Genomic DNA, 27,210 nt, shown 5'->3' on the forward strand with positions numbered 1-27,210 from the left:
GAGGCCGCAATCTTCTCCCTGAAACGCCCAATCGTTTCCTGTATTGTTGCTGTTTGCAGCACTTCACATTCTACAGATGCATCAAAAGGAGGAGTGATCACTCAGTCACAGATTGATCACTGCTGACCACTTGGTTACTTTTTTTAGCTGGAAAAGTGATAGAGAAATTTTGAATACATATGAAATGTAGGGGAATTTTCTACCCCAAAATATTATGCCTCCAATCATGGCTATGTGGAAAAACAGCTTTCTCTGCTTTTGCAAATTGGTCAGTTTCCATTCTATGGGTGTTCCACTCATTCTCTTGGAATAAAGTAGTGGCACCATCCAACATGTTGCTGAAATCCCCAGCAGCGGTTGATTCGACTGTGTATATTGGCTGCCAGATTTTTAGCTCCCTTTGGGATCAATGTCCTTTGTCCATGTATTCTCGTTCAGACATGAAACTTGTAACTTATTTCCATGCTTAGATACCTCATCTGGTTCAGAAGATGAAGGCTCTGTACAAGGTGATTCCCAGGGAACTCCAACCTCAAGCCAAGGGAGTATAAATATGGAACACTGGATCAGCCAAGCAATCCATGGCTCTACCACATCTACAACTTCTTCATCTTCGACGCAAAGTGGAGGCAGCGGTGCTGCGCATAGGCTAGCGGACGTAATGGCGCAAACACATATAGGTTTGTCCATGGCTTGCTTTTTTCTTCTTTTTTTGTAGATAATGGGTTGGATCCAACCAGCTTTTCCACTGGCGAGAAAGGGACAATGGGATTCTCTTTGACCACAGAAAAGCCTGTGCCTGGTGATTGTGGGACCTGCATGGATGAAAGCCATGTGTATTGGGAGCTCTAATGAGGGGCATTGGGTGAGACTGAATGAAAAAGTTGGCTGGATCCAACCCATACTATGCATGCCCATTTGATGTAATAACCCTCTGATCTTTTTAAAAAGATGGTCTCCTGTGTATTGAGACATTGGGGCACGATTGAGCTCAGAAGGTCATGTGTGTTTTTCTCTAGGCCATTGTGCTTTTTTCTTAATTTTTCTTTGGTAGTGTTAATAGGATAATATGGTAACAAAATCAACAGAACCAAACAAGGTAACTGCCTTGGGTACAAACAAGGCTCACTATGCAGGATGTAAGTTTCTGAATTGTAATCTGAGCAAATATGTTCAGGGGGAAAAAGGCAGAAAATATTTGAGTGGTTGCATTTGTGTGCAGATTGATGCAGTAGTCAGGACTGTAATGAAGAATGTTTGAAAGAGGGTGCTGGAGTAAATAGCCCCTAGTTGTGGTCCAGTAAGGCTTTCTTAAATTCTTACAAGGTTGCATCTGATCTGCACCATGTTTACTAGGATATGTTCACAGGATTTACTTCCAAATAAGTAGGTTTAAGATTGCAGCCAAAGTCTATGAATATTTACTTATAAATATTACTGTGTTCAACAAGGCTTGTTCCTTGAGTTTTTTGGGTGTGGTATGAGGTTTTTAGGGATATTGAAAATAACTATTAAAAAGCCTGCCGGAGATGCTATGTTTTTGAGGTTGACTAAAATAAGCTTAATCCTAAGTAAACAGTCATAGGAATACAGTTTTAGCAAGGCCAGAACTTTGCTTATGCTAAGGCCTATATGTTGTCCCTCTTTAGGCTCATCTCATGAAGTAGTGGAAGGTCTGAGAAACGTTTTCCCTTCTGTTATCATCATCCAGTTTTGTAACTCATCTCAGATGCCTAAGTTTGGTCCTTTCCCTGTATTCAGGTTGAATTCCTGTTTTGGAACAAGCATCATTGGACATGCAGGGAGTTATTTCTGAATAGACGTATGTAGGATTGGGTCATTGGTGTGGTCTAGTCTGGAATTTGCTTCCAAGCTGGCATGCCAATGGTTTTAATTAAACTTGCTTCCAAGTAAGTTTGTTAAGGATCACAACCCTGGACCTTTTTCAAAGGCTTTATTCCTAGAATTACATTCTAGGGTACATGTTGAACGCTGACTGTACTAGGTGGTCCTAAGAACGTATCTACTATGGAGGAGAAAAGATAGTGGTGAGCTGTCAAACAATCTAGCCAGATAGCAGTTTTCATCTTTTGTTGTTTCTTGTCTAACCCCAAATTAATTTGAGGATGTTCACCTCTAAGGAACCAACGCACATTTCATTTTTAAAAATTGATTGTAACAACGTCATGATTACGGAGAAGCCTAGAGCTTGAGGTCTAATGAAGGGAAATGAAATAATTTGCTGGAAAATAAAAGGTTTTACTGGCTTGAAACAGAAGCAAATTCATTTGCAACCCAAGTCCTCAGTTCTCTTGTGAGAGCATTCCTTGCGGCATCTGTCTATACTAATTAAAATTGTTTTGTAGTCCTCCCCTACCCAGATTGAAGTAAATTGAGCTTTTGATTTGGTGGTAACTTGAATGTGCTTTGTTAATGCTTTTCTCCACATACATGGTCGGAACTGTTAAAGGAAATCTGCTGTGTTCTCAACAGGTTAAACCCCTGCATTTGGAATGCCTCTGTGACTTCCTGTCAAAAATTTCCTTCTCATTATGACTGGGAGCATTAAAATTATAAAAGGTTGCATTAGTCACCAAGTCTGAACGTTGTTTTCAATTATAGCTTTATAAATATAATGTGGCATTTTGTTAATTTTAGACTTGCCACAGTGTCTTGCTTGTAAATGCTGGGGGTTTAGTGTCGTCCCCCCACCAATGTTGTGTTATTGAGAAACAACAGTCCATTACCGAAGTATCTCCCCAATAATAGGCTGCATATAATGCACGGGTGGTGGGCAGACCATTATCTCTTTAAAACCCAGATGGCTGTGGCACTTCCTTCCCACAGGACTCCATAGTAGGGTTGCCAGGTCCCTCTTCGCCGCTGGCAGGAGAATTTTGGGGCAGAGCCTGAGGAGGGTGGGATTTGGGGAGGGACTTCAGGGCCATAGAGTGCAATTGCCAAAGCGGCCATTTTCTCCAGGGGAACTGATCTCTTATCGGCTGGCAATCAGTTGTAATAGTAGGAGATCTCTAATTAGTACCTGAAGTTTGGCAACCCTACTCAATAGGATGGTCTGCTCCCAAGATTTATGGATTCAATTGGTTTCTGGATTGCTCTGGAGGATTTGGAAATGGTACGGGATGGTGATTCTTCTAAACCTCCGGGTGGGGGGCTGGAACATCAGGCTGTGCATTCACAAGTCTGCTCTCCTACTCACAGAAAGAGGTACAGTGATTTTATGCCAATAAAGGACGATAAGACTGACTACTCACAGAAAGAGATCCAGATTCCTGGATATCTAGGGAGCTAGCAGTTATTGCTAGAGCACCTGTGGTGGAGGACTTGAGCCGTATGTGACAGAACATGCCACAGAGCTCATTTGTTTTAGGGCTTTTTGTCTTTTGTGGGTTTTGTTTCTTTTGTATTGATAATATTTTAATATGTTTGTATGACGTGGCTTGTGCCTGTATTTGTAAGCCATCTCGAGCCTCCACTGGATGGGGGAAAGGCGGGTTAAAATACATATCTAAATATGGAGAGGCTGGTTCTGCCTCCGTGCACCAATCACAACTCCTGTACATGGGCACAGACATACACCCTAGAGTGCACGGATCAGGAATGTGCAATCTGTACTCCACACATGGATATGTGTGGTATAGGTCATGTATTCAGATCTGTCACTTGTCAGATCTGTCACATGTTGTTGAACATTGGTCCCAGTGTAGGAGTTTTAATCAGTGCATGGGGGTTATGAAAGCTGCAGGCACAACTATAAATGCCCCTGCCCAGGGCTGGATTAAGACCTTTAGAGTAACCTAAGCACTTTAAAGATTTTGGTGCCTCCATATATATGTAATTCAAAACATAAACAGTAATGTTTATATTTGTATATTTCCACTTTACATTTGAAAAGTTTTCTCCTACTTTTTGTGGACCCTGGTTCAGCTGCACCATTTGCAGTTTTGCACCACACCTTTCCTTTATCCCTTAGAAGCTCCTTGATCCATTGATCTTGAGCAGCATAATTTAAAATCTAATGTTTGAGGGATATAAGGACTGAAATAAATCTTGCCACTGACAATGTAGCCTTGGGATCCCTGTCACTTAATAAAAAGGCATTATGTCAGACACAGAGGCATTAGATTTATATGTTAAAAAGGGAGAAATATAACGTGATCGAAGTTCCTCATAAAAGCGGCATTCCGAAAGGGCATGAGATAGTGAATCAATAGAGCCAGAAGAACAAGGACAGGTCCTGTCTGGGTATGGTATGTTCAACATTCTGCCTTGCATAACCATAGAGGGGTTAGCATTCAGTCTAGCTTAACAGAAGGCTCTAGAAAGACGAGGAGTTGTCAAATAATAGGTATAAGTGGGCAAACCATGTGGTGGTGGTATTCTGAAAAACTGAGATGAACAAACGCGGCACCATACGGTCCATGGTAAATCCGGCAAGGGAAAATTTCTGCGGTGCCCCCCCCCCTTTCCTTGATGCCCTGAGCACGTGCTTATTTTGCTGAATGGTTAATCCAGCCCTGCCCCCACCCCTGTACATTTCTGCTCGGTTTGACCACCTGCACACATTTGCGCCTTCTGTGTGGCATCTGCAAGCACACTGGACAACAGGACTTTTCGTAGGGGTCACTCAGTTCACGCTCAGCAGGTCCACGGTGATGACAAGAGCTGCCCAGAACACTTGGCAGTGGCACGAAATCTCTCCCCTAAGATGCAAGGGCCTGCCTAGCGATGCGTGCCGAGTGAAAAAAAACAGCCCCCTGGGACTTGTGTCTGCGGGAAAAATATGTCGACTGGCTCTTATAATACCTTGTATTACGCAGTCAAGTCACCAGTGGCTCTTAAAAATCTAGGCTGTGGAAGGAATCCGAAGACCAGACCGGCTCCAGGCACGACTGCAGCTCTGACATTTGTTAAGTTATTTCAACTTCTCAATTAGACGGTAGACAGGTGCTCAGGAATGACCTCTCTCAGCATGGTGGGCATGTAAGGCGGTCGGTCTCCTTAAGTGTTTGTTAGCAAGTAGGGGATTGTGGGTGAGCCAGTTTGAAGTCTCTTTCCTGGAGCAGAGACATCGCGCAAGACTCCTCTTCTTCCCTTAAATAAAAGAGCTGCCTTTAATAGGTCCAGCGGTCTCCTTGTAATAAAGAGGAGCAATTCCCACCGACTGTCTTTTTTCTTTTTCTTTTTTGCCCATGCCATATGATTTTAAAGCAAAGCAGTCCAGTAATGCATGAGTAATCGGGATGTTTCATTCATACCCAATAAGTAGGACAACACACTGTGGAGAGACCTCCCCCCTCCCAGTTATTCAGAAATAACAATGTGCTCTTAATGACAAAGAAATGCAAATTCCCCTACTCCCATCTGGGGAGTTCCCTCTACAGTCCTCTCTGTCTGTGGGAGACGCCACAATCCGACAAACAGTTACATTCCCAAAGTGTTAACTGTGATAAATATGAATTTTTCAAGGCCAGCACTCAACACCTCTGACTGTGAAGAACAGAAAAACTTCCATTCTGAACTCAACGGGGATCTGACCTTCAGAGTCCAGAGGAGAATATGGGACTCCCCCCACATTTTGTTCAAATGCTGAATTGCCTCCCAGAGGAGGGGAAACAATGGTAGAAAGACTGAAACATAAAATACAACCAAAGTTAAGAGCGTGCATAATTTTGTATAAGGTTGTCCAGGCTTCTAATACTATGCCATTCATTTTAGCCACTGGTTTATTTGTTTGTGGCCAGAAAATACAAAAATATATGTTTCCATTTTAGCTGTGATGGTTATTGTTGATAGTACTTGATGTTTATATGAAGCATCTCAATAGCAAATGCTATTAGATAAACCTTTTAGAAGTTAGAATATGGTCCATTTCAGAGCTGGGGTTTTATTGGGATTGTGTCGATAATTTTTATCTATGGATTTGTTGAGTAATTAATATTGTTTTATGGTGATCGTATGCTATTTTGATTTGGTCAAATGACTGTAAATTAAAGATTGATTGATATGAAGCATCTGAAATGTCAAAAAATACTCCATGTTCAGGGAGCTGTTGCGAGGATTACCAAGGCAGTCCAGTTTTGTTTCACTACCACTTCCCTATTGCTGATGGTCAGTGAGACCTCCAGTTGTGGTCGTGGCTGACATGAGATTTGGAAAGAGAACTTGAATGCTCTTAGTGCTCTCTTCTGGCTCTATGAGCGTTTAAAAAAAAGAATCCATCTTCCAAGTCTGAACTCTGTGGGGCTGCCGGCAAACTTTAGTTACCTGAAATATTTATGGCCCTGCCTTTTGGTTTAGAAAGCTGCAAAGTGGCTAAGAAAGCGTTTGGGAACCATGATAAAGATTAAAACTAATATAAAAAAAATGGTAGAAGTTGATACTAGGGGGAACAGCAGAACCACAGCTGGAAAGAAGCAACTGCAAAGATCTTATCAGTTAAGATACAGTCTGCAAACTGTGTGTGTGTGTGCGCATGTGCCATCAAGTCACAACTGACTTATGGCAACCCCATTGGGTTTTCAAGGCAAGTGACTAACAGAAGTGTATTGCTATTGCCTGCCTCTATTGCTAGCCTGGGCCATCATGGTCAGGGTGCAAACTGGGTGAGCAGTTAAGAGTAGGGTATGTGTGCCTGGGGTGCGGGACCTGCACAGTCTTGGTGTCAGTAATGAGTAGGGTTGCCAGCTCTGCGTTTGGAAAAACCTGCAGATTTTGGGGGCGGAGGCTGAGGAGGGTGGGGTTTGGGGAGGGAAGGGACTTCAATGCTATACAGTCCAGTTGCCAAAGTGGCCATTTTCTCCAGGTGAACTGATCTCTATCTGCTAGTAGTGAGATGTTCCCTGTCCTGCATCCACAGTATCTTTGATGGCGGAGTAATGTGGGGCATGTTTTCATTCATCCCCTCCCCATTGTTTCTTTGTGCCATAAGTGGAGCTCCTAAAGGTGTGTCCACATGTAGGATGTAATGCAAGCCTTGTTCAGATAAATGTAAGATCACCCAGTTAGAAGATTGCCTTCTATGGGGGTTGGGGGGTTGGGAAGGGGTAAGGAGGGAGCATCTGAGTCTAATACTACACCAGATCTCACTGGCATAGAAGTAGGGGAAGAGAAATAGCATGTCACCCTGACTCAAAATCTGTGTTGCTGTGGCATGGCTCTCTTGTGGGATGGAGAAAGGAAGTTGACATTTCGGCATGTTCAGAACCTGTGTAACTGTGGGTTTACTGTGAAACCTGAGAGTGTAATTCACTGGGAACATCCCCTGTTGTAAACCCTTCTTTTGCACACTTCCCATTAACTTTGATGAGGTGTGGACCAAATAGTACTTCTTGTACTTCCATGTGCTGTGGCTAAATAGAGGAAGCTACTTCTATGTCATTACAAGGGTTGGTTCTATTTGGTCAATATTAAACCCTTCCTGTAGAACATAGAGATTAATTAATTTGACAGTTGTTGGTAATGAATTTGCATTCGCGAGTTAACCTTTAAATCCTTAGAGACCGATTAATGTTCCAAACAAAAATTTAAACAAAGAATTAACAGCTAATTGTTATCGGAATGGGCTGGCCAGGCATGGTTTCTAAACATAGTCGTTGCACAAACTTAGTAGCACAGATTGCCTAAAATACCAGGAGTCCATGTATTGCTGTGGCTCCACAAGTTTTAAGCTTGTAAAAAAAGAGATACAGTACTACCATTAAAAACAAACAAACCCAGAAGCCACTGTTGTACAAAGGTGACTTAAGTTCTGACTAAAGGAACTGAGTTGAAACTTCAGTGGTTCCCTGGTGGGCAAAATGGGTCCTCGAAAAAACTTCCCTTAACCATCCAAAAGGGCATTATGCTGCCTTTCAAAATATAGTTCTGAGCCCTGGACTCAGGGCTAGAGAAAAGAGTATCCTCCTCCAATAAGGTGGCCATCCTTGAATTCGAACAGTGGTCTTTATTTGGTGGGCCATGACCCACAACTAAGTTGTACCCTGGCAAAAGATGGGCTGTACCACTGAACAGCCATCATATTCTGTTTAAATAAAGGCGTACAAGAAAGATAGATGATGACAATGAGACTAACAGTATTTGTGAAGGGGAAAGAAGGACACTTGTTGGAAGTAGGTCCGATGTTGTCTGTTGGACAACATCGGACCTACTTCCAACAAGTGTTGGAGTTAAAGGTGGGTTCTAGATCTGATGAAGCTGAAGAATTAAAAGATAGACATTCCTGTAGCTCCTTAAAAATGACTCTGAAATATAGTGGGAAAGAGATTGCTTTATTAACTGCATGAAATAGTGACTGAATGTTTTGAGTTAAATGAACAGTATAGCATGGTGAGAATTGAAATTTGTTTTAAAGTCTGAGGTAAAGGAAGACTGCCTGGTATCAGGTACTATATGTGACCCTCTCAGTTGAAGTAAAAGGGTTTCCCCCCATCAAGTTACTCTGTGTAGTGACCCTGGCGTTCCTTGGTGATCTCCCATCTAAATACTAAGCAGGGCCTACCCTGCTTAGCTTCCGAGATCTACAAGATTGGGCTAGCATGGGCTAAACCGGGTCAGCAAACCACGGTTCCCGAGCCGCATGTGGCTCTTTGGCCCCTTGAGTGTGGCTCTCCGAACTCGGTTTGGAGCCCCTGCTCTCGCGCCCGCTCGCGCCGGCAGCCGGGCTGCGGAACCGGCGCGCCTGAGAGAGAGAGAGAGAGAGAGAGCAAGCCAGCGGGCGCTCTTTCTCTCCCCCCCCTGCCATGGAGAATGGCCGGGTCCCCCTTTCCCTTGTCCTCAATGGTTGGGAAGCTAAAGCCTCCCCTCCCCTCTAGCCGTGCAATTGCTGGGCGGGCGGCTCAGCGGTTCCTGGCCCGCCCCGCCCACCTATCAGCTGTTGGGTGGGGCGGGCTTCCTTTGGTAGACCTGGCCTCCGGCTGAGTCCCATTGGGAGGCCATGTCTACCCACTGGCTTTCTTGGCGGTAGACCTGGACTCCGAGGAGGGGAAAAAGTCCCCCTTCAGAGGCCAGGTCTACCAATTGGCTTCTATGGGCCTCCGGAGGCCAGGGCCACTGCCAAGAAAGCCAATGGGTAGACCTGGCCTCCCAATGGGACTAAGCCGGAGGCCAGGTCTACCAATAGGCTTTTATGGCTGTAGACCAGGCCTCCAGACGAGGACTCCGGACGGGGAGGGGGAAATGGCAGAGACTTTAATTTTTATCAATAAATAAGATCATTATTAAGTATGATATCAAGTTTTATTCAGTGTACCTATAGTTTAATTAAGACTTAAAACTTTAATTAAAGTTGATTAAGTTAATAAACAGTGTACCTACCTATATAGTTTAAGTTTAAGAAATTTGGCTCTCAAAAGAAATCTCAATCGTTGTACTGTTGATATTTGGCTCTTTTGACGAATGAGTTTGCCGACCCCTGGGCTAAAAGATCTTATTAATGGTACTAAAAATGTATTTATTTTACTAGAAAGATGGTAATGCTTTTGGTAATTGGTGGCCCTGGAGAAAGCAAGATACTGGAAGTATCATTATATGCAGGAAGAGGTGTTAAATGCCCAATACCTAATGCTGTATGTTTTTGAGTGCGCTAACAAACGAAATTCATGTTGTTGTTGTCAAGTAGCATCCAAAGGGGAATTCCATGTCCATAATAGTGTTTCATTTATTTTTGGTAATGGCGCGGTAGCTACAGCGCTTTCTGCCTAGGACTCAGTCCCAGGATTGTTTCGCTGGCATGACGCCAGAGCACCTTTTGATCAGCACGGGCGAGTTGGCTGGAATAAAGTAAGAAGTGACAAAAATGTGTGAATTATGTAACTCTGTTGAAGCACAGGCCCACAGAATCATATTTTTATATATCAAATATGTTGAGGCAAATGGCATGACCTTTTCTAACTCTGCCTGCTAAAACTAATATTTGAATGACCGCTCAGTGCAAATTCATGACAATGTTCTCCTACTTTTTTGCTTCTTCTCAGAAGAGGAAAAATTCTTAGACAGACTTTCTGTTTGCCCCGAAGTCCTATACACTGGTTCTACAAGAGAAATGAGCCAGGTGCAAAGTGGTGCAGACAGGCCTACTCTTGGGGTGAACAGGTTGCCATTTACCTAGTGGTAACTTTGTCAGTGAGTGGCCAACCCTACACTGAGCTAGTCATTTGCTTCTGGCCCCCGACTGAAGACAATGATGCCCCTCCATCCTGTCTCTTTCATTAGGTGTAAATGTGTAGTAAAATTCTGTTCTTTTGAGTGAGAGCTATGAATGGCTGGTTTCTAACATTGCAGCTTATCAGGGTAGCCATGTAAACACCGTATAATCGCTTGGTGGGCAGTGAGAAACTGGATGTTCAAGTTGGGTGGTGGTTATTTTTTAATTCCAATACCTGCTTTGAAACCTGATCTAACTATATTTCTTGGTAAAAACAAGAACTTTTTTGGAAAGTATCCTCATCAAAATCAGTATCTTAGGGCTATTCCATTCCTTTAAAAATATTTATTTATGGTAAATAATAAGAAATACAGAAGGCGAAGAGTAAATAAACTAGATACAACAGATAAAACTGAAATTACTACTACACATAAAAGTATCTAGGAAATATATATATATTTCTTCCATTTCTAAGAGAATGCCTGCAAACATAAAGTGTGAATACACCAACCATGTATATTGTGAAGTACTCTAATCAAGAAGCTGTACACTGTATGAAAAACCCAGGTTTGTTTCCTTGTAATATTAAGAGTATAGAAGACAAAGCCTTACTGAGGAACAGCTTGGCCTCTGCAAATTAGCATGGCCTCTGCAAAGGGAAATCATGCCTCAGCACACTCTGAAACATTTCCAAGAAATTGGAAAGAAACCTAAAGATAGTATATACTTGGACTTTTAAGAAAGCTTTAAATGAAGTCCCTCACCTAAGCTTCCTGGGAAATGTAGTAACCATGGAGTAAGAGGACCTATCCTTGTGGAAGCAGAGAGGAGTAAAGAGCTAGTCACCTCCCCATAGTTTCCCCACAAAGAATCACTAAAGAGTTTGGGGCAACTTAGTTTATTAAAAAGATGACTTGGGGTGTGGAAGTGACAGAGGTTTGTAAAATTATGCATGGTATAGAACTACCAATGAAAGTGATGGTCAGTAGATCCAAGATAAAAAGTACTCCTCCGCACAGTGCATAATTACCTTAATGAACACATGAAGCTGTCTCATACTGAATCAGACCTTTGGTCCATCAAAGTCAGTACTGTTTACTCAGACCGGCAGCAACTCTCCAGGGTCTCAGATTGAGGTATTTCACATCACCTTCTTGCTTAGTCCCTTTAACTGGAGATGCCAGGGATTGAACCTGGCACTTTCTGCATGCCAAACCGATGCTCTCCCACTGAGCCACAGCCCCTCCCCAATGAATTCAGTGCAACATGATGAAGTGAAGCCACTAAGCCGCAATAGCTTTGAAAAGGGGTTAGATGAATTAAGATGGGAGATGGGAGTATCAATGGCGATTAGTCTCCATGACTAAACAAAACTTAGTGTCCTCAGTGGGATGTCTGATGCTGGGGCTTACATGGCTGTAGATGTTGGAGAGAAGAGCAGACTGGCCCTGGGGCCCCTTCTCACCCTTCCCAGTGACATAAGTATCCTTGATCTGAGTACTTCTTTGCCACAAAAACTGTGATGCCCCTATTGTGCCCAAATATAGTATTTGGCTATGTATGACCTTGCTGCGGCTGCACGATGCAAAGTCCGCTTACCTGTTGGTCTATGGCGGGGTTTCTTAACCAGGGTTCCCTGGAACCCTAGGGTTCCATGAGAAATCGCTAGGGGTTCCTTGAGAAATTGCTAGGGGTTCCTCGAGAAATAGTGATGAATAGGCTAATAATATGTAAATCATATGTAGGGGTTCCCTGAGACATAAATATTATTTCAAGTGTTCCACAAGGGTAAAAAGGTTGAGAAATGCTGATCTGTGGTCATTATTCACCCTTGCCATTTCATTATCCAGGGTTGAAGTGAGAGGAGGACCTGAAGAGTTCCTAGATGGGCAGGACTCCATTCCAACTTTTAGGTGTTGTTGTTTTTTAATAGAACTATAGTTTATTCCTCTAGTAGAACGATGGGGGCTGTTCTGGTCTAGAGGCAGAAACATCCGTAGTCATCTTGTTATTGGAGAGCAGCTGCTGAGCTTGCGGTGTAAATTTATTGAAAGGGACAGGAATATGGGGCAATGCAAATGAATATGCTTGTGGGGGAGGAGGCACTTTGAAGTTCTACAGCTGTCACTGTTCCTATATTTACCACCAGCATATGTTGATCAGAGTCATTTTTCTTCTGAAACAACTTAATTTTACTTAATGGGACTGCTGAGCTTATATATCAGAGGATGCACCCTCAGCATATCTTGATGGCTACCATCTCGAAATGACTTCTTTATTTTTGGCCTGGTATGTCATCTGCAAGCCACTTTGGCAGTGTACATGTCTATTGAGTTAATTTTTCTCTTGCTTTCGACTATGCAAAGCATGCAACTCGCTGTCTCGGTGACAGATGCGCTATGCAAAATGTGTTCGCCCCCATGCATAAATTTTTGCATAGTCTTAAGAGCAGCAGTGAACAGGTGTGGCTTTTTGGTTTCAGTATTCCTTCTGCTATGTAAAAAGAATTCTGACCCCATGTGATGAGTCATTTTTCAGAATGGGGAGTGGGCAGCAAATTTTTCTTCTGTCTACATTGCAACTAGTAGCTCTGGTCCACTTGGCTAAATCCGTCACTTCCTGCAAGATTTTTAACTGGCTGCCCTGTTAACAAAATGACCCAAACCAGTGGCTGCAGGTAGAATTAACTCCTGCATTGATTGGGAAAAGTATAAAATAGTTCTGTATAGTTTTTGATCCTGTGGAAGTATAGATAGTGGTGTAAGGGTCATCACCAACAGAGGAAGTTATGGGGGGGGGGATCTGTTATAGCTGCACAAGAAAAGTTTCCTAGAGAAACATTCAGGTTTCTAATATAATCCCATTAATGTGCATTTTTAACGTTTCTTGGCTCCTTCTTGAATAAAGCGTACCTGAACGTTGTTAATTAAACCAATATTTAAAAAAAAAACCTCAGTGAGCTGCTTCCCTTGGAAATAAGCTGAAGCTGATACTCAAATTAAACAAACAACTCTCAGTGGAAAAGACAAGTGCAGACTTTTCTACTTAGTCCAAAATATTGCTAACGCTGATGTACAAACGTTAATTCGTGTTATAATATAAGAACGTGTTCATTCACATCCATAGGAAGTCCCCCACCAAGCATAAACATTGCTTCTGATTGTGTTTTTGGAAGGCAGTCTTGGCTTGTTAGCTGGGTACCCTTTTATCTAATGAAAAGAGACCAGTGTCTGATCATCCAAAGCTACCTTAACTTGCAGCTGCAAAATGTAATGGCAATTACCTGGCAGCATTGTGAGCAGTTTCCCTGAAAACTGCTTCCTGCTTCGTGCTGTAAAAGCATCGTATCTGAAGGGTTTCCCTCTTACATGTCAAACTGTCTGTTATGCTGATGCCACCAGCTAAAGCTTCGCTAGGGATGCCCCGATCTTCTGACTGGGTGGATGGCTATGGCAACAGGGCCTTTTCTGTGGTGATGCTCCCAATATAAAATACCGTCCTGAGCACATTTGTTCTCATTTAAGTGCCCAGTTAAAAAAAATTCTTATGGAACTGTGTTACTATGTGTTAGCTGCTACCTATTTCGGTGTTGTCTTTTCATGGGTTTATTTTGAAAGTTGTTTTATGTTGATTTTTTAAAATGTGTCCCTTAATTATGTGGTTCTTTTCTTCCTCCTGTTTAATATGAACATTCAACCACTTTCAAGTAGGGTTGCCAACCTCCAGGTAATAGCTGGAGATCTCCTGCTGTTACAACTGATCTCCAGCCGATAGAGATCAGTTCCCCTGGAGAAAATGTCCACCTTGGCAATTGGACTGTATGGGATTGAAGTCCCTCCCCTCCCCAAACCCCGCCCTCCTCAGGCTCCACCCCAAAAACCTCCCGTTGTTGGCGAAGAGGGACCTGGCAATCCTACTTTCAAGAAATTTCCTCTTTAAATGGATGCGTGTATAGCTCATATAATTGTACAGAACTGGTTTATAAGTGGTACAAGAAGAGGGCTGGCCTCATCATGTCGAGTCCTTAACCTATGCTCCATTCCCTTCACATGGAGTATTTACTGGGGGCAGATACTACATTTTAAGAGGCAAGCAAGCATCGGCCTTTCTGGCAAGGGATCCAGCCGGCTAGTTAGTAGGTGTGAAATGGTCTGGGCTTTCCCACAAGCCTTGACATCTCTACTCCCCTACCCCCTTCCATACCCTCAATATTTCATGTATTTAAAATGTTTCCATCCTCCCTGACAGCCCAGAGCTTCCGAGAAATTAGAAACTGTCAGCGCATTGCTTCGAGCAGATTCACTTGCAGGCCAGCCCTGGCAGGAAACTTGCGGTGATGTCGAGTGAATATTCAGGTTGCCTTCCGCTGCTCGAATTGGGGAGGGGCCGTCACTCAGTGTTAAGAGCATATGCATGGCATGCAGAAAGTGCCAGGTTCAATCCCTGGCATCTCCAGTTAAAGGAGCTGGCAGTAGATGATAGGAAAGACCTCTGCCTGAGACCCTGGAGAGACCCTGCCAGTCTGAGTAGACAATACTGACTTTGATGGACCAAGGGTCTAAGTCAACAGAAGGCAGCTTTGTGCGTTTGGGTGAGTTCATATACACAGATGAAATCGTGAGGGAACGAGTGTGTGTAGTTCTAGCCCTTACTGCTGTCTTTTGAATCATTACAATGGACAAAGTGGCCAATGAAATAAAAACTTCATAAAGAAACATGCATTTCAAATAATTATAAGGGTTTTATTGTGGGGCGTGTGTGAATGACTGCCAGTTTTGTCATCCGTCAGCCTCCATACACCTTCCTGTTTCTCTTGGTTGATCTTTTTTTGGCAGCGGCAATGATAACGGAAGGCTTAGTACTGCGATTTGCCCCCTGAGAAGTTCTTTTGTATAATGGGCCAACCGTTCTGAAGGCTGACATGTTGAAGCTTTGGATGATGGGGCAGCATTAGAAAACCCTGCCTTGGCAGCCCTTCCACCCGGTTTCAGTTTGGCCTAGGGGCATAGCGTCGGACCCTCTGGACGGACGGCGCTTTGATCGTTTAGGCTTCTGAACAGAAAACTTGTTTAAGCCCGAGATGGGGCTGGTTCCTGCCTCTTGGAGCAACGCGTGCATCAAAAAGACTGCAAAGAGTACAAATTGAAAAGCGGCTGGGGGAAAAACAAATTGGGAAGGCATGGTGGGTTACTGAGCTGTGAAAGGTGAGGATTAGCTTGCGAATTGTTGAGTAATGTCACGCGGCAGGTTACCCAGTCATGCTTGCTTCTGGAAACGCAGTCTCGTGGTTCCTGTTTCAATTCTTCTCTGTAACACTGCTAAAAATAGCAAGCAGCGTGCATAGCTTGGTAGGTCTACTTAGAAGGAAAAAATGAACATCTCGTAGGCTTTCTGAAGTTTCACTAATACAAATTAGTAACAGAAATGTTGACTTGTGAAACAGTGGGTACAACTCAAGAGGTGCATGATCCTGTGCTTTGTGAGTTCAACATAGTTCATTTCAGTGTATTGTGCATAGGATTTCGGCCTCTGGGAATGACCAAGGATACTTGTCTCAGCTCAGGAGAATGTGGTGATTTGAACGGGTTCAGTCCGTTGCTTCAACAGAGGGGAAATTAAGCTGTTTCAAATCATTTTGAAATAAATAGAAATTACACTACGAGAGTTGAGACTCTTTCTGGGTTGGTTCCAGTAGATATGAAACCTGAACCTTCTTCTTTGAAATGAAAGATTGTACTTCTTCAGATTCTTCACAGGAGCCTGCAGGAGGTACAAGAAGTATAATAAGAATCCAGAATTTCACTACTTGACAAAAATGTTAATATATTATATATTATATATATAATGAAATATATATGTTTGGTTTATAGAGTAACAAAAAGGCCATTCAAAATGCTTGAAGAAATAACATAAACGTCTTAATTTTGTTTTTTCAGAAAATCATTCTGCACCTCCAGATGTTACTACTTACACGTCAGAACACTCAATACAAGTAGAAAGACCGCAGGGTTCAACAGCAAGGGTGGCACCCAAATATGGAAATGCTGAACTTATGGAAACTGGGGATGGTATGTTTTGTAAAACAGTGGAGGAACGTGTGGGCCCCATGATGTCTGGATCTTTTCCAGTCTGGTTTTGGGCCTGGTTATGGGACTGAAACAGCCTTGATCGCCCTGCTAGATGATTTGCACTGGAGATGGACAGAAGGAATGTGACTCTGTTGATTTTCTTTGACCCTTCAGCGGCTTTCAATGCCATCAACTATGGTATCCTTCTGGACCACCTTTCTGGGGTGGGACTGGGAGGCACTGTTTTGCAGTGGTTCCAGACCTACCTGGAGAGTAGGTTTCGGAAGGTGGTGCTGTGGGACTGCTGCTCAGGCGTTTGCCCTGTGGGGTGCCTCAAGGCTCCAGTTTGTCCCTATGCATTTCAACATCTACATGAAACTGCTGGGTGAGGTCTTCTGGTGAACTGGGCTGGATTGTCACCAATGTGATTCCGGCTGATCCTAGGGAGGCTATGGAAACCCTGAACCAGTGCCTTGAGGCAGTTTTGGAGTAATAAACTGAAGCTTAATCCTGACAAGATGGGAGTGCCACTGGTTAGTGGAAGGTCTGATCTTGGACTTAAGGTGTCACCTGCTCTGGATGGAGTTGCGCTCCCTTTAAAGTGACACGGCCATAGTCTGGGGGTGCTCTTGGAACCAAGTCTGCTGCCAGATAAGGAGGTGGTAGCTCTGGCCAGGTGCGCCTTTCACCACCTTTGACTAGTTAGCCAGCTGTGTCCTTTCCTGGGCAGAAAAGATCTGGCCCCTTGGGCGCATGCCCGGGTTACATCTAGATTAGATTATCGCAATGAACTCAACATATAAATCTTGTAAATAAAAGAATAAAACTGGCTGTGCAGCAAACTCCCTACTGCTTTTGGGCTTCTGCATGAGAAATGGGTAATGCATGAGAAATGGGTAATGGCTACAAGCTCATCTGGAGCTGGTAGAGAGAGAGGGAAAAAAGAGAGAAAAAGAGAGAGAGAACAAGATAACATAGGAGTTCAACAAGTTTTGAATTTGAAAGGGGAACTCCCAGGACTTGGCCGAAGTCCTTCATGTGACCCAATGTGATGGAATTGCCCGCTTCTTGCTTGTCAGAATTGTTAGAATTTGCTTCTTGAGAGACCGGAAGGAGTTATACAAAGGACTGCTAGACCATCTGGCCCTGTGACTAAACAGATCTTGGGAAGGCTGATGACTGATCTGGTGGGTGCATTTACTCTTAGCTGCCCCCAAGGCTTCCAGCAAAGGAGGGCCTTTTGCCAGAGGACTCTTCTGTCCCTGACAGTCGCTGGTTTAGAAAACAAAGACAGATCCATTGTCACATGGTTGTTGCCCATCCTGGACAGATCCTGATTTTTATCGGAATATGGTATTTGTTCTTTGGGTGACAAAGTGTCACCACCGTCTCCCTTGATCATAGAAATTTGCCTTTGGGTTGTTGTGGTCCCTTCTGTTTATATGTGACGGTGCAGGACAGGAACGACCCACTGCTGAAAACATGTATTGATCCCTGTTGTAGGAGTTCCAGTGAGCAGCAGAGTGTCGGCGAAAATTCAGCAGCTGGTCAACACCCTAAAACGACCCAAGCGGCCACCATTACGAGAGTTCTTTGTAGATGACTTTGAAGAATTACTAGAAGGTAAAATGGCTTGATAACTCCTCCTCTCCAAAGATTTTTCTATAAAAAAGTATTGCTTGCAGAGAAGCGTTTGTTCCCTGTGCTAGAAAAATTGAAGTTCTGCTCTGATAGTTCGGTACATAATCTGACCCTGTGCTCAGATTTAAATTATATAGATTGCTGATGTGTTTCTGGCAAGCCTGCTGCTGTCTCATGCATTTGTTCTATTTGTTCACTCGTAATCAAAATTCCTTGGGAAACGAGCAGTGTTGTGGCAGGGAATATAATGGGTGATGAAGGGAACATGACTAAAAAGGAGGAGAGAGGCGGTTCACTTATCCATGTGTGTGACTCATTTGTTCAGCACGCGACTCTTGGCTTACTGTACGACTTGACTCCTTGGAAAGTCGTTATGTCTAAAATGACACATAAGTCTCCCTCTGGAGTTTGATCCTCGATGGCTCATTCGCACCTACAACCCACCATTTCAAGCTGCAGTTGTGAAACTTGGTACATGTAATGTGAGCCAGACAAAATAAATGGATAAATATTAATGCCTTGCCACTTCTTACTAGTTTCTAGTTAGGAAACACTGTTGCCCTCTTGACTTCAGTAAACTGTGTTTTCAGGCTCCTTCCGATGGTGTGGCAGACCCAATAGCTGGATTCTTTGGGCATTATCTTGGGTATTATCTGGGAGCAGAAATGGAAAATATCTACAGACATTTATTTATTTTTCATTATAATAAGAGTTGGAAGAGGCCATACAGGCCATCTAGTCCAACCCCCTGCTCAATGCAAGATCAGAGCATCCCTGACAAGTGATTGTCCAGCCTCTGCTTAAAGACTGCCGGGGAGGGGGGGCTCACCACTTCCCTAGGTAGCTGATTCCACTGTCGAACAACTCTTAATATAAATTTTTTTCCCTAATATCCAGCCGATAGTTCTCCACCTGCAATTTAAACCCATTAAATCCTCTCCTGTGCTGCCAACAGGAACAGCTCCCAGTCCTCCTCTAAATGGCAGCCCTTCAAATATTTAGAGAGAGCAATCATGTCCCCCCTCAACCTCCTTCTCCAGACTAAACATTCCCAGCTCCCTCAGCCTTTCCTCACAGGGCTTGGTGTCCAGGCCCCTGATCATCCTCATCGCTCTCCTCTGCACCTGCTCCATTCTGTCCACATCCTTTTTGATGTGGGGGCTCCAGAACTGCATACAGTACTCCAAGTGTGCCCTGACTAATGCTGTGTGCAGTGGAACTATGGCATCTTGTGATTTGGATGTTATGCCTCTGTTGATGCACCCCAAGATTGCATTAGCTTTTATTTGTTTGATTTATACCCCATCCTTTCCTGGCAAAGCCGGGCTCAGGGCGGCTAACAACATGTAATACACACACACAACATAAAATTAAAATATACGATTAAAACCATAAAACCTAACCTAACCAATAGGTATATGACCTATATGCAAGCGGTGCCCTAAAATACGGCCTTACTTCGCTACCTCACCTAGACTGGAAGACATTCCCACATGGTGACAGGCCAGATGTCAGTGGGAGACAACCAGCCAGCAGCGGTTTCAATCCTTCCATGGAAAGGAGGCAGGAAACCAAAGGAAAAAAGGAAAGAAAACAAAAAGAAAGAGAGGGGAACATCATGACCAAACCATTGGTCGTGAATATCCTTGGGCTCATGCACTCCCATTGCTTGTGTCAATTTTCTTCTTCAGGCCCTACTTTGTAAGAGAGCCAGTGTAGCGTAGTGGTTAAGAGCGGTGGTTTGTAGCAGTGGACTCTGATCTGGAGAACCGGATTTGATTCCCCACTCCTCCACAGGAGCGGCGGACTCTAATCTGGTGAACTGGATTTGATTCCCCACTCCTACACATGGCGCCTGCTGGGTGACCTTGGGCTAGTCACAGCTCTCTTAGAGCTCTCAGCCCCACCTACCTCACAGGGTGTCCGCTGTGGGTAGGGGAAGGGAAAGTGATTTCAAACCGGCTTTATTCTCCCGTAAGTGGTAAAAAAAGTCAGCATATAAAAACCAACTCTTCTTCTTGTAACAACCATAGTTTACCATGACATCCAAATCATGAAAGCCTACAATTGCTGTTAACCGTAGGCTTGCTTCAATGATGCATACATTCTGGTTACCACGAACCAGGAAGTGGAGGGCTAGAATCTAGACAAGAGTTTAGTTTCAACAAATGGTTTCCATGACCGGAAATACTAGGAGCAGTATTTCAGGGGCATTTGGGCAAGCAGCTGGAAGGGGAAGACGCGAAAGTCATTCTTCGTGGCTGGAATTCCTTCTGCCCATGGAAATGCTGTGTTGGATCCAGTCTAGGGTAGAGGCAGCGCAGGAGCCTGCAAGACATTCCCATCGGCCAATTCATGGTTTGACTGTGATGTGTAAACTGGACCTGAGTATTCGCAACCAGGGAGCCCCAGCTCGGACTTCTTGTTGTTCTCAGATGACCTTTCAGAGGTCAATGTTTAATTTTCTCTAACTGTAATAAAGCATGGTGTAAAATGTATAAAGTAACTCTCTCTTATAACTGTAAGTTCAACAGCCAGACCCAAATCAACCAAAGCCAGAGGGAGCTCAGATGTTGGCTATGCGAGGGGAACAATTGGGCGTGGTTACGAATTGGCCTCCGTCTCTTGAAGCAGCATTGCAACGATGGGGAACAATTTCCCCTAAAGCTCCTTGCCTAACCACTATGGACACCAATGGGAAACCACTATATATTCTCACTTATGGTAAGCAGCTTTCTAAACTCTACTGCAACTTTCCCCATATAGTTTCAGCTTTGATTATTGTCAAATATACTTGGTGTGCGTTTTATTATTTAAAATATGCTTTTTGTTGTGGGATGAGTGGAAATTTTTAATGCATAAGTTAAGCACTCCGTTTGCTCAGTTCAATGAAGAATCCACTATGGAGGGACACAAATTATGGAAGAGGATGTGGCTTACTGCTTGGTGTGTACAAGCTTCAGTGCTCGATTTGGGAATCTCCACTGGAAGGGTCAATGGTAGCTGGGACAGACCTTTTCCAGAGAACCATTGTCAACTGGGCTTGATAATACTGGGGGAGAACCTCCTTGTTTACTTCTATTTTTAATTTCATACAGTTCAAGGCAACATGCATGGGATTTTCATGCAGTTGCCCGCCCTAATCTTGACCTGACAGCTGCAGAAGATTTCTGTATCACATACCTTTAGCCAGCATCCTGGGAGCCTAACTTCTCTCATGCTAACTTTAAAAACAAAGCAACACCAAGATTGCTTAGTGTGTGTGTGTGTGCCTTTGGGAATGGGAAACATCTTGTGTGAGACTTGTTACCCAGTGGCTTTCTGAATTACAAAACCAGATTCTGAAAGACTGCAGGCTATGTGTTCATGAGTCCATGTATTGCTTACTCTTAACGCAACCATTGTTGCATATGTATGTTCTAGCATAGACATTGGATGAAGGGACTAATGTGTATGCCTTCCGTAAACCAGTTCCTCTTGCCTTTTCTCAACATAAAGTAATGATGATGTAGTGGTTTGGAGCAGTGGTTTGGGGCGGTGGACTCTGATCTGGAGAACCGGGTTTGATTCCCCACTCCTCCACATGAACAGCGGGTGCTAATCTGGTGAACTGGATTGGTTTCCCCACTCCTACACATGAAGCCAGCTGGGTGACCTTGGGCTAGTCACAGCTCTTAGAGCTCTCTCAGCCTCACCTACCTCACAGGGTGTCTGTTGTGGGGAGGGGAAGGGAAGGTGATTGTAAGCCGGTTTGATCCTTAAGTGGTGGAGAAAGCTGGCATATAAAAACCAACTCCTACTCCTACTCCTACTCCTACTCCTCTTCTTCTTCTTCTTCTTCTTCTTCTTCTTCTTCTTCTTCTTCTTCTTCTTCTTCTTCTTCTTCTTCTTCTTCTACTACTACTACTACTACTACTACTACTACTACTAACAATCCGGCAGACATTTCCACTTGCCAGGGGTATTTAGTAGTCTGTGCTGTCCCAGACCAAAGTCACTGATTGTATTAGGATACTGTGGGCATCAGCCTGCACTGGGACAGTCCAGCTATACCTTTCCCTCAGGTGCCATTCAGAAATGATGACCAGTTCATGCACCATCCCTCTGCTCCGTCAGTGTCTTCTACTTGGCTTCCCCTTCCCAAGGCAGCTAGAAACAGCAGCAAGTCTGTTTTGGTAAAATGTTTTCGAGTTCTGCTTTTCTTCTCTTTTGGGGAGGTCTCAGAGTAGACTTGGCCTGCTGCTGTCCTTGGCCTTTTATCTATGAGAAGATAGGCCCAGAAGATCAATATCCAGCGCTGCAGGGCTCTGCTCTCAGCATCTGTTCAGAGGGAAGGAAAAAACAGCAACAGCCAGAAAGCTAAGAGGATATGGGGAGAAAAAAATGAGCATCACTCACTTGCCACCTCTTGCTGCCACAACAGATTTATTGCATGACTTTGACTGTAGATCGTTTTTATGATAAATCTCATTGGGAGCTGTTATTTCTGAAGGGTGGTCTGTAAAGATACACTACTGAAATAAATGAACTGTACTTTTGATATGACCCTAAACAGTTATACTCTTCTATATCCATAGGCATAGATGGGAAGGGTGTAACTTTGCTTAGGATTGCACTGTGTATAGTTGAACGTAATCTTTTTGTATTCTGGAGAAAAAAAAACCACCCTGACAATTATTTGCAGCTGCCATTTTGCAAACTCTGAACTGCTGGATGGCGTTTTGGTAAGACTCCTTTGGCTTGCTGTGACTGAGTTGGTGCTGTGTGGTGACGACAGTCCTACTGATCATAATAAGGAAACTGATCTCGTCTCATTTGCTTTTCTCTCGACATACCTCTCTGTCATAAGCTTTGTTGTCTGGCTATCTTTATACTTTGCACGTTTTTAAGATATAGCACTAGTGGGAGAAAGACACCTGGCGAGAAAGCTTAATGCTATAAGTCCTTTGATACCTTCTTAAAAGGCCCTGGCACACTTACTTAGGGGCCAGTCAGTCCCCTTAATTTTTAAATGGAATTCACCTCTGGGTAATTGAGCTTTTGGAAACAACCTGAACAAATAGTATTTGTGCTTTTATTGTGTGGGTGTGTGTCGTCAAGTCGCAGCCGACTTATGGCGACCCTGTAGGGTTTTCAAGGCACGAGGCTAACAGAGGTGGTTTGCCATTGCCTGCCTCTGCATAGCAACCTGGTATTTCTTGGGGGTCTCTCATCCAAATACTAACCGGGGCTGACCCTGCTTAGCTTCCAAGATCTGACGAGATCGGGCTAGCCTGGGCCATCCAGGTCAGGGCGCTCTTATCATAGAGACGTACATTTATTATTGTCCGAGAAGTGGAGGAAGCTTCGCCATAAGAGATTGGCCAGTGACCTTTCCAGCACCCAAAGGAAGATGCATAAGATCCTCCTCCATTATCGGTGCTTCTGGGCCGCACTCAGAGCTGTCCCGAGAAAAGCATTTCAGAACGTATTTAATTGCTGCTGGGTATGATTTGGTAAGCTACAAACCTGTCAGTTTTGCTTGTCAGAGAGTGCACTTAAGCCTCTTTGCTTTAATGGATGTTCAATCATATTGAAATCAGCAACTCTTGCTTAGATCCGGTCTGCAGGTTAGAATGTGAATGTGGGAGGGCAAGGATACACCTCACGTCAAACACTCTTGCCGTGTAGAAAATGTGCATGTTCAGAAGGTGACTAGATTTAGGACCCTTTGCTTGTTATTTTAATGGGTGGGTCTGTGGTTCTTGCACTTCAGATTGCGGAAGAGATGGTTGGTATGAAGTGGCACTCTTGAGCTTTTCTTTTTCCATCAAAGTGTTTTATGTAAAAGAGGCGTACCTGATCTCAGATTTACTTCTGCCTTCTCATGCTTATATAAATAAGGTTCATGCTCATTTAAACTTTTTTGACTTGCTGCTTCCTCCTTATATTCTGCCTGCAAATTCTTAGTTTGAAAATGTCCTTCCTTAATTATCGTGACACTAAATAATTTGTCTTCAGAGTAATGACTTGGAAATAGTTCACAGGGGCGTTGCTGATGGAACTTTCTCAGTAGCTTTAATGCCTTTTATGTGGACTGGAGGGGTTCAGTACCTCACTTAGGCTCATTTGGATTAAGCTTAATGATGTTGCCTCTAGGTACAATCACTTAGGAACTTCTCCCGAGCAAGTTGTACTGGATGTTATTCAAAAGCATGGCTTGCATAGCGAAAATTCCCTGTTAATTATGCCCTTCGTAAGTAGGCCTGCTACTTCCTTCTGGTTTGAGAGCAGCACAGAACAAAACAATCAATCTTGCCAGGCATATGGAAAGGAATCTGACTCCTTTGTGCTGTTGGGATAAAAACTGTGACACAGTTGTTTCAAATCTCATAATACCAAGGACAGAACTTATTAGAGTTTGCATTTGACTAAAAATATGGATGAGGACCCTTGCGTAGAATCTTTGGTACCAATATTTTGGCTTCCTGTAAACAGGGTTTTGCTCAAGGCAAACCTCACTTTGATAAACTTTGTCAAGTGGCTTTTGTATGTGATTAAAGATCCATGGTTATGATCCAAAGTTATATGAGGCTACAACAATCATACAGAGAGCTTTGTTGACAATGGAAACTCTGCTCTCTTCAGTGTTGGAGATTTCATTCATACTGTACTGTCCAGATGAAAAAGTGATTTACCATGGATTGGTGTGCTGTCTTCCTAATATTGTAATAGTATGTCGACACTCTACCTTGATTGACTTACTGTGGCAGAGAAAAAAGTAGCAAGAATTAGGAAGTGTCAGGTCATTATGCACACAGCCATGTTCAAGCTAACCAAAACAGCTCTTTATCTCCCTATATTTATCTCGCCCCTTGGGGAGGAAGGAAATAATCTTAGTGGCTGTTAGAAGAAAGGTTTCACACATGAAATGAATGGAAATTTGAGAAATGGTTGTTTGAAACCTCATCTAACATACAGTGCAACATGGCCTAGGTGCTATTGCATGGGTAATTTACTAGGTGCTATTGCACAATACTGTATGTAATCTATACTGAGAGTTAGTCATATGCAACACATTTCTGGAAGGAAATTTCTTTGAAATCACATTTCAAATTATGTGGTTTTTCTTTTTTAGGACTGTGCTGTCTTTTCTCCCATTTCCAAATTACACTAGACCCTTTGAACTACCAGTCTTGTAGTACGGTCTGCCAGTTGTTCATTAATCATACCTTAGCTTTGTTAAACTGTGTTTGGTAGGAGTCTCGTATGCTGAATCCATGTTCTGAATCCAGCCAAAGCTGGATTAAACCTTCACCGGCCAGCGTGGTATAGTGGTTAAGAGTGGTGGACTCTAATCTAGAGAACTGGGTTTGATTCCTCACTCTTCCACATGAGCGACGGACTCTAATCTGGTGAACCAGGTTGGTTTTCCCACTCTTACATATGATGCCAGCTGGGTGACCTTGGGCCATTCACAGTTCTCTTAGAGCTTTCTCAGCCTCACCTACCTCAGAAGGTGTCTGTTGTGGGGAGGGGAAGGGAAGGAGATTGTAAGCTGGTTTGATTCTCTTTAAAAGGTAGAGAAAATCGGTATATAAAACCCAACTCTTCTTCTTCTGCAGAATCTGAATATTTATTTATTTATTTAGATATTTATACTCTGGTTTTCTTCCCATTGGGCACTCAAAGCATACATCATACTCTCTCCCATTTTATCTTCATAACAGCCACCCTATGAGGTAGGTTAGGGAGAGAATGACTGGCCCAAGATCACCCAGCAAGCTCCTATGGCAGAATGGAGATTCGCACCTAGATCTTCTCAGATCCTAATTTGACACTTTGACAATGGAGGTAGATCATGATGGGTAGCTGTGTTTGTCTGTCTGTGGCAATAGAAAAGAACAAGAGTCCAGTAGCACCTTAAAGACTAACAAAATTTCTGGTAGGGTATGAACTTTCGTGAGTCACAGCTGTGACTTACAAAAGCTCAAGCCCTATCAGAAATTTTGTTAGTCTTTAAGGTGCTACTGGACTCTTGCTCTTTTCTACTTTGACCATGCTGGCTCTAAGTCATTAACTGCATAAAACTGCATGCAGTGGCTTAGTATATCATAGGGTCCTCAGTTTTGGTAACAGGAGTCAATTCTGTAGCATATCATGGTTAGCCTGGGGATCCAATGGGACTGGATAAGTGTAAAAACCTGAAGGATGTCTTGGTATTGTATATGACAAGACCACACTGTGCACTGGAATACCAAATTTGTCCTTCAGAACTTACCAAAGCCATTTGACAAACATTTCTGTGTGAGAGAGAAAGAGAGAATGAAAATTGTTTGAATCCTATTTAGAATAAAACCGTGTAATCCATTTTAAAAGTAACTTTACCATTTGTTTTGTGAATAGGCAAACTTTGGACCCGTAGTATGAAGGTCGCATACAACATTCTGCATAAATTAGGCACGAAACAAGAACCAATGGTTCGGCCAGGAGACCGGGTGAGTACTGGAGTGGTGATTGTGTGTTTTTAATGGCATCCACCTTTATCTTTTAAAACACACGGGCGACAGAATCTAGATATCTATATTGGAATACACTGTGAATCTCCTGATTTCTTCGCAGATTTGTTAAGTCGTTGAGCGATAATACTATGGCTGCTTGTTCACCTGATCGTGTCTGATATAGACAGTAAAAATGGCGGGAAGCCTGTGGCGAACTTAGCCCAAAGAGCCTACCTTTTTTTTTAAAAAAGTTACTTTTGAAAAAGAAATTTGTGTCACAAAAGCTTCCTTATATGAACAGCATTAGAGCGTGTTGTCATGTGGATGAAATCAGTTTTGGTAATAATATCAGTCAGAGGCCCTGGAACAATCGGGGCCTTGTGAGGAGTCTGGGCCGGACCCAAGGAACGTTGCCAGCTAATTAAGATGATGTGGAGCACAGTCCGTTAAAAACATTCCCACTTGGCACAAGAGCACAGACGCATTGCTAAGTGGGGATGGACTGGGGGGATGCTCTTGAATCAGCAGAGTCAGGACTCGCATTGTTCTGGCGTGGTCTCCGTGTAGTCCCACACTGGGAACTGTATAGGCCAGTCATACAAGCTCAGACTATGAGGCATTCATTCTCTCCCTTTTGGGGAGAAATAATTCCCGAACTTTCCTTTATGGTGAGGTGAGGGGAGTATGCGTTTCAATATTCCCTTCTGTCACAGGGCTTCTTTTTCAACATTCTTGTCAGCATTTCTTTTTGATGAGTTTTCTTGTTTTTAGTCTCTGGAACCTTTTCATTTCCTTGCCGCATTCGTTTTCTCTGCTTCGGTACAAAAAATAATTAGCATGTATCTGTGACAATATA

The 27,210-nt window shown here is 43.3% G+C and overlaps 1 protein-coding gene across 3 annotated transcripts in view; it reads left to right on the plus strand.

The window, feature by feature from the left end:
• The window catches only part of DIP2C (disco interacting protein 2 homolog C), a 338,078-nt gene that overhangs the window by 229,645 nt on the left and 81,223 nt on the right, over nt 1–27,210 (plus strand). For all 3 annotated transcript variants that reach the window (XM_056857272.1, XM_056857273.1, XM_056857274.1), the window contains 5 exons: nt 471–680; nt 16,102–16,233; nt 17,737–17,856; nt 20,401–20,598; nt 26,260–26,351. In XM_056857272.1, the coding sequence (XP_056713250.1) occupies nt 471–680; nt 16,102–16,233; nt 17,737–17,856; nt 20,401–20,598; nt 26,260–26,351 (752 nt within the window). The remainder of the gene's footprint in view (nt 1–470; nt 681–16,101; nt 16,234–17,736; nt 17,857–20,400; nt 20,599–26,259; nt 26,352–27,210) is intronic.

Source organism: Euleptes europaea, chromosome 11 (assembly GCF_029931775.1).
Source record: "Euleptes europaea isolate rEulEur1 chromosome 11, rEulEur1.hap1, whole genome shotgun sequence".
Lineage (NCBI taxonomy): Eukaryota > Metazoa > Chordata > Lepidosauria > Squamata > Sphaerodactylidae > Euleptes > Euleptes europaea.